Source organism: Mus caroli, unplaced genomic scaffold (assembly GCF_978045245.1).
Source record: "Mus caroli unplaced genomic scaffold, Mus_caroli_1 scaffold_8, whole genome shotgun sequence".
Classification (NCBI taxonomy): domain Eukaryota; kingdom Metazoa; phylum Chordata; class Mammalia; order Rodentia; family Muridae; genus Mus; species Mus caroli.
Window position 1 is genome coordinate 124,824,884 of NW_028227263.1, and position 7,744 is coordinate 124,832,627.

The 7,744-nt window shown below is 57.0% G+C and overlaps 1 protein-coding gene across 2 annotated transcripts; it reads right to left on the reverse strand.

The window, feature by feature from the left end:
* Positions 1-122: 122 nt before the first annotated feature.
* Dmwd (DM1 locus, WD repeat containing) lies at positions 123-7,334 on the reverse strand. Of its 2 annotated transcripts, XM_021168884.3 has the most exons (5): positions 6,414-7,334; positions 4,800-4,982; positions 1,607-2,866; positions 911-985; positions 123-623 (listed from the first exon to the last, which is right to left on the reverse strand). In XM_021168884.3, exons 1-5 carry the CDS (start codon positions 6,843-6,845, stop codon positions 576-578), a joined length of 1,998 nt encoding a protein of 665 aa, XP_021024543.2. In that variant the 5' UTR covers positions 6,846-7,334; the 3' UTR covers positions 123-575. The 2 variants fall into 2 exon arrangements, with proteins under 2 accessions (XP_021024543.2, XP_085698224.1); XM_085842098.1 differs by lacking the exon at positions 911-985 and having other exon boundaries at positions 6,414-7,332.
* Between the last annotated feature and the right edge of the window lie 410 nt (positions 7,335-7,744).

Consider the following 7,744-nt stretch of genomic DNA (forward strand, 5'->3'; position numbering starts at 1 on the left):
CTCTCTGCTCAGGGCTAGGGATGGGGAGACAGCTAAGATTGGGCTTCCTTTGGTCAGAGCACAGCTTGGAGGCCAAGTACTGCAACCCCCACCCTACCCTGCCCCAGGGAACAGAAACACTGTGCAAACAAGGACTTTAGTATAAATAAGAGGTCCAGGGGAACAAGGAGGGCCCTCGGGGCTTCCATAATTTAACACTTTCAAAAGCACAGAGGATAGCAAGGGGTGGGGTTTGGGCAGGAGTGGGGATGGCCCCTGCCCTGCCCTCTCACCCAGGGGTACTGTGGGCTAAGTCTCTCCCAGGAGTGAACAGTCACATGCTGGGACAGGGATGTGGTTAACACTGATGTTTCAGAGAACAGGTCATTGTACTTGGCAGTGGGTGGAGGACAGGGCCAAGGCCACACAGGACACTACATCCCCATGGCTGGGCCAACCTAGGGGACCCCCAGTATTTGTGCAGTGTGGGGCTTGGAGCAGTCCTTCCATCATGATTAGTCTTGTTAATACAGTGATCCTTGAGGTCAGCGGGGAGGGTTATGGCTAGGAGGCCGGGAACATGGGACATCCACATTTCACACCACAGTGCCACTGGGGGAGCTGCCTGGTTGGGAGGAGATGCCCTGGGGAGGACAAGAGAAGAAAGGTGGATTAGACAGCACCTAGGCTTCTGCCAGAACCCAGAGAAGGAGTCACCCAAAGGCCTTGGAGCTGCTGCCCCAGCTGGGATCTGCCCCCCCAGGCCTAAAGCTGCTGTCCTAGCTAGGAACAAACAGCTGAGCCGTCTCCGCTGACCCAGAATAGCACTTCCACAGTAATGTGGCCCCAGGTGTCCTGGGCAGACAGGGGAAGACAGTGGAGAGCAAAGAGAGAAACTGGGGTCCACTTGCAGCTTCGGGGGTTGTCCTACCTCTACAACTGACTTGCTGGGTGACCTGGGCCAACTTGCTTGCCCTGCCTGGGCCTCGGTCTCCTCGTCTGTGAACTAGGGAGACAGAGGGGTGTCTGTGAGAACTCAGTCAACTCCCACAGCCCTACTAGCCTGGCAGTGGCTCTGCAACTGCCTGGCGTCCTAAGGCCTCTGGACTCTAGCCTTCCAAAGCAAGGGTCTGAGGGACTAAGGGCAGAGTAGGGTCCTAGACACTGTGACCACATGCTCAAGCCTGACCAGGTGACAGGCCTCACCAACTAAGAGCACAGCCACTGCACAGCCCATCTGTGAGACCCAGTGACCAGGACCACACAGCAGCAAGAGGAAGTGCAGGCCTGGACCCTGGCTAATTCCCATCCAGGCCTTCAGCAGCTGGCTCAGAAACAGTGTCTAAGAGGCAGGCCAGAGGTGGGCCCCCAGCTCAATCACATCCCTAGACCTAAATAAAGTTTCACCACCTACACTTCAGATTTCCTATAAACACAGGTTCTGCCTTGAGTGTGAAGTCCTAAGGATGAGCCATATGGGCCAGCAGAGGCTCTAAAGACGTTAGCTATGGTCCCCCCCATTCTGTCTCATTCTGTCTCCTAGACCTGACCTTTCTGCTGACGAATAACTGGCATCCGGTAGGGACAGAACTGGTGCCCCTCAGCGCTTGGGCAGGTGCAGACTCACCGCCTTGCCTGGCCGGGCCCAGGTGCAGATGAGGCCCTCTTGGCAGGCAGTAATGATACAATCCTCCAGGAACAGTAGCACGGTCAGGCGTTCCTGAGCAATCTTCTTGCACACGAGAGGCTCCAGCAGTGGCACCTCATGGATCCGAGGGCACAGTGCCGTGCCCAGCACCTTAGCTGGGTCCAATCGGCTGCGGGGGGCAGGACCGCTGAGCTTGTCATTGCTGCTATTGCCCCCACTGCCACCGCGGCTGATGTTCCCCAGGCTATGGTAGCGCTTGTGTTCCTTCTCAGCTCCCCGGTCCCGCCGCTCCTGCAGGGTCAGTGTGGCAAAGCGGCCAATGCTGAATGGTATGCCAGGCTCCATCGCTGCACTAGGCCCACCAGCCTTGCCACCACCAGCTGGGTGTGGGAGACTGTTGGAACGAGACAGGGAGCGGGGCAGGGGACCTGCACCTGTCTCTCCGGCCCGAGAACTACCAGAAGCTGGTGGGGTGGCACCAGGTGTGCCTGGAAGGGTGCGGGTACGGGCCAGAGATGGATGAGGGGAGAGCACATCTTCTGTGAGGTCCCACAGGCAGAACTGTGTGTCCTGGCCAGCTGAGCCAAAGCGGTATGTGATGGAGCCAGCCTTGGGCAGTGGGGACACTGGGGCTCCTGTGTCTGAGCTGGCGACTTCAGGCTCCTCCTCTTCACCACTAGGATCTCCATCAGCACTGGCTGACGCTGCCTCCTCTGAGCGAGTGGTGTAGGGATCAAAGGCTACAGCATTGACCCAGGACTTGTGGCCATGGCCTCGAGCCACCACACGACCCTCCGTGAAGGACCACACAGTGACTAAGTCATCTTCCCCTCCTGTCACCACGTAGCGGCCATCAGGGCTCCAGCACACACACAGCAGACCCCCAAAGTAGCTCTTCATGAGCCCACGTAGAAGCATGCTGTCAAAGTGGAAGACACGCAGGCAGCCATCCTGGCTGACACAGGCTAGGTGTCGGCCATCAGGTGAGAATGCAAACTCGTTGAGGGGCCCCTCACCCACTGCCCACTTGGCTAGTGGATTGCGGGGTGCCTTGCTTTTGGCTGCATAGACAGCAAAGCCCTCACCCTGTTTCAGCAGACTATACTGGGGTGGGGTGGAGGTGCAGGGGTGGCTGACGTTGTAGAGGTACAGGTGGCCACTGGCGTGAGAAGCAAGGAACAGACTCTCTGACTCAGGCAGCCACTTCAAATATGTCACCTTGGTCTTGTCAATCAGCCGCTGCAAAGGGAACAGCAGGGTGGGGTTGGGAAGTGGTGAGTGCCCCTGACAGGCCACATCTTATCCTGGACCCCAGCTCTCCCACTGACTGAGACAGAAGGCAGGTGGCACAGGGACACTGGGAAGGGCTGCCAGTGAAGAGCTCCATTATCCTCCACCCACTTAGCTGTGGCTCTGTCTTCACTGCCAGCTGAAAGACAAGAACTTCAACTCCAGCCGGGCGTGGTGGCGCACACCTTTAATCCCAGCACTCGGGAGGCAGAGGCAGGCGGATTTCTGAGTTCGAGGCCAGCCTGGTCTACAAAGTGAGTTCCAGGACAGCCAGGGCTACACAGAGAAACCCTGTCTCGAAAAACCAAAAAAAAAAAAAAAAAAAAAAAAAAAAGAAAAACCACAAAAAAAAAAAAAAAAGAACTTCAACTCCGGAACACCAGGGTCCCCTGAGGGAAGGAGCCTCATCACTAGTCTGGCCCCCAGCAGCTGAAACAGCACCCAGAGGACATGCCCAAGCAATGTCCCTGCACAAATTGATGGCAACCTCACCCTATCAGCCACACGTCAAAACCCTCCAAGCCTCTCTCCTCTGCCCACAATGAAGTCAAAGCTTTCAACAAAAGCCATGGACTTCCAGAGCCAAGTGCTCACAGCCCAGGCCACTCTCACCACCCACAATGCCTCGCTGCTGGCCCCAGACACCTACAGCTGCCTCCCTGTCCGCAGCCTGAGAGTCGGCTTGAGGCAGCCACTGTGATGGCCCAACTTCTCTCCTGGGACCAAGCTGCTTACTGCTCAAAGCTGATAAAACCACCAGGCCTCCAGTCGTCTCTACCCTACGGCTCAGGCACAGTCACAGCCGGGTGTGCAAGGCTCCTCCTCAGATTGCTGCTGAGGAGGAGGGCACCGTCCTTCCTACAGCTTTCCAGGACAATCAGAGCCAGCACCTCCTGCTTTCTCAGAATACATCTTCTGTCTTCTCTCCCTCAACTGCTACCCTGGCAACACGGCCCAACGGCTGTCCTGTTTCCTGGAATTTATCTAAGATGTTCCTTCTATTCTGTAGCCCAGGCAGACCTTGAACTTTTGGTCCTCCTGCCTCAGCCTCCCAAATAGTTGTGATAACAGACCAGTGATCTGAGACTCAGCCCTTTCTCCCCTTGAATGTCCTTCCCTGGAGGTTTCTTTGCCTCCTTTTGGCTTCACTTCAAACGCCAGCCCCTCCATGGCTGGTGGGCCGCAAGCAGGACACCTGGTGAATCTGTGTGACATGCTGCCTGCCTCAAGAGAGTGGCAGGGGCAGGCCTTCTGCCTGCTCACTGAGCTATCACTGGTCTGCAAGGAGGGACCACTGCTGTGAACGGGTGCCTGAGTTTCTAATACACTCACTGCTCTGCTTCTCCACTCCCTTCAGCCACTTGCTTATTTTGAGAACATTTGTGGGTCACCTCCCCTGGACCAGTGACAGTAGACAGAGCACAAGGCCCTACTGCTTGCTGAGCTGTCCTGGCTCCTTTGAAGCCAGGCTAGCAAATCCTTGTGAATGAGTTTAAAGCCCTGTGAGAAGGGGACACAAGTCCTACTATGCAGAAGAAAACTAAGGCTCAGTGAACAAATCACTTTCCCAAAACCACATAGTGAGTCCAAAGAGCCCAGAATTTGAAGCTAGCAGGAATATAAAAAATCATCCCAAGTGGCTATGATCCTCAGTCTTCTCATCTGTGAGATGGGCACCATATTTTCTTATCCATCAGTGGATGAGAACCCAAGCAGTAAAGCATTCTTCCAGCATAGGGCTGGCACAGCAGAAAACTGGGAAATAGTAAGCACAATGGGACCTCAGTAGCTGTCTGTCACAGCTGTCTGTCACTCCAGGCAGCTTAGTGCAGGTAGGGGTGGGTAGGTAAGTGAGAAGGGGAGAGCTCACGTCCTGAGTCACCTCTTCATTGAAGAGCTTGCTGGTGTCTTTCTTGATGAGGTCCAGATACTGCACCTGGCCGGCAGAGAAGCCCACCAGCAGGGAAATGGTCTCTGTGGCAGCTGTGAACTGGTTGAAGTCGTGGCAGGTGGGCTGGGTCCCCTTGTAGATCCGCTTGTCGATGGGCTTGTTGAGATCAATGGACTTGAACCGTGGGAGGAGACGAGTTAACCGGTTAGAGCCGGAGAGGAAGGAAGAGGAGCTGAGGTCAGGGGAAACCACTAAGAGGAAGCAGGGTTAACCTCGAGGGAAGTGGGGAGTGGGGTGGAGAGAGCAGGCAACCACAAGCCGGGAGGGAGGGAGGGACTCAAACCCAGGACGGCACACCCATGCTCACATGCACACGATCACACAGCACCCAGTGAAGACCACAGAGCCTGCCTTTCCAGCTGTAATTCGGGGACACTTGCCCACAGCATCAGGGATCAGAGTCCCCTGGGCCTGGAGCTGACTCTCCCCCAGTTTTCCCAGCCTCCATCACAGTAGCAACTCCAGTAGGACAAAAGTCTAAGGCCTCCCAGACCCAAGGACGCAAAAATCCCAAAATTTAGGATTTCCGTCATTTTTTCCCTGTATGTACACATAGTATACGCCTGCGTGGTTTCTGTGTGTTATGCAGAGGTGTAGAGGTCAGAGGTCAACATCGGGCATCTCTCTCCCTGGCTTTGCATCTTACATTTGACACAGGGTCTCTCAGTGAACCCGGAGCTCACCAGTTCAGCTAGACTGGCTGCCATGATGCCAGAGGATCCTCCTGCCGCTGTGCTCCCTGAGTGGGGCTGTAGGCTCACACAGCGGCAGTCTTTACATGGGATCCTGGGATCCAAAGTCAGGTCCTCGTGCTTTCAAAACACACATTCCACCCACAGAGCCATCTCCAAAGCCTCATTTCCTTCGGTCTGGAGTCCCTAAACTCCAGGACGTCTGTTGTGGTTCAGCCAGCCATCAGTCACTACAGTCCCTCATTATCACCACTGGATTCTCAGGATCCCCATCTCTCTCTGTCTCCCCCACTTCCTCACGTCACCCCTCTTCTAGGATTGCTTTACAGGTATCCGTCACACCTGGGGATGTCCCCTGCCAGGAACCCCCATCAATTCAGAGCTCCCCTCGGTTTTTCCAAACCCCCTTCGTTTCTTCCAAAGCCATTAGACACCATATTCTTTAGGAGCTCCCTCACCTGTTGCTTTGCTCGTCGACCCCTAAGCCACACCTCGGCTCCTTACAAATCCCGTCAGCCCTGGGTATGGCATGTCTTAAGACTCCCTCCAACACGCCCAGAAGGCAGGATGCATCTCTCCCTTCTCCATCCCCTTAGGATTCCCCAATGCCCGCAGAATGCCTGTCACCTCGGAAACCGTGACCCCCTCCCCCATTTCCTCCCAGAAGCCCCATCACGTCCTGTACACTCACCACCCCGGAGAACCTCCCCACGCAAAGATTCCCCTGCAACCTCTCAGGACTCCATTAGCTCCAGGATCCAGACTCCCCTGGGACGCCCAACCTCGGGGCCTTCTGTCACTCTGGGACCCCAGAGCTCTCGGCACCCGAGTCCCCAGCAAGCAGAGCACTCACCCGCTGGCTCCCGCTGCGGCAGCAGCCGGGGTAGAAGTAAAGCTCCCGGCCCAGGTTGAAGCAGACGCGGTCTCCTCCCGCGCCCAGTCCCGAGGGCGTGGAGGGCGGCTCCCCAGCGCCATCAGGGTCGCCTAGGCGCACCAGGCTGAGGCGGACGGCGGGCAGCGCGGGCCCGGGCCCGGGGCCGGCGGGCGGCGGGGACGACGCTGGACCCGCGGCGCCGGGCCCGGAGGCTGCGGCGGGCCCGGGCGGGGGCTGAGTGGGCTGAGGCGGCGCCGGGGTCTGAGCGGAGGTCGGGCCCGACCTGCGCGTCGCGTCGCCGGGAAGCAGCTTGTAGAAGCCCTCACGGGTGCGGAACTGCGACTTGATCTCCGCGCAGTCGCCCATGGCGGCGCTGGGGCCCGGGCCGCCCTCCGCGCCGCCCGCCGCCATCTTGGCCGCCCCCCGGGCCGCACCGCAGCCCGACCGCCCACCGCCGGACCCCCCAGCCGGAAGTTGAGGGGCTAGCACCGGAAGGGGTAGGGTCGTCGTCCGGGCGACGCTTCTACGATTGGCACCCAGAGCCGGAGGCGGGAGAAGCCGGGACAGTTGCTGAGGTAACGGTTCTGGGGCTGTGGGCGGAGGCAAGATGTGGGTGTGGTCAACGCGACAGACGCTGGCGTGTGGTTGGCTACGAGGCGTGACTGTTGGAAACGCCCCTAGACCCTAACAACAGCGCCCTGGGAACCGTTTGCCCAGCAACGGAGAAGCCTCAAAGCTTATTCAGAAGCCTCGTGTTGTTACAGCTGACTCCGGGCGATTCTTGGTTTTGTTTTATAAATTAAAAAAAAATGCATTTATTTTTGCGTGTATTTGTGCATGAACGAGCATGTAGAGGTCAGAGGGAACCAAGTGCCCTTCCTCCATGTGGATCCTAAAGATGGAGCTTAGGTCGTCAAGCTACCTGGCAGCAAGTGCCATTTACCTGCCGATCCATCTCACTGACCTTTGTTTGGTCTCATACTTGTAGCCCAGGCAGTTTTCAAACTTGACCCAACCTCTGGAGTCTCAGGCCTGAGACACCACGCCCAGCTCTTCCCTTCCTCGCTGACCACCTGTGGTCCCCTGCTGCTGTCAGAGTGAAGTGTAGCCATCTGTCGCCTATCTGACCTTACCTACCTTTTTTGGTTTCGGTTTGGTGATGATGGTTGTTACCTTGTCAATTTGAGGCTACCTAGAATCACAATGAGGGACAGTCTACATGGGGTTGGCCTGTAGACCAGTCTGAGGGAGATTGCCTTAATTGACACAGGAAGACTCAGTCCGTTGTGGGAGGCGCCATTCCCTAGTCA

Coding starts and splice junctions, on each gene's coding strand:
- Dmwd (XM_021168884.3), bottom strand. CDS start 6,845: ATGGCGGCGGGCGGCGCGGAGGGCGGCCCGGGCCCCAGCGCCGCCATG. Junction 986..1,606: donor GGGCCCGGCCAGGCAAGGCG/GTGAGTCTGCAC, acceptor CTGTCTCCCTAG/TTCACAGACGAGGAGACCGA. Junction 624..910: donor CCAGCAAGTCAGTTGTAGAG/GTAGGACAACCC, acceptor TGTCCTCCCCAG/GGCATCTCCTCCCAACCAGG.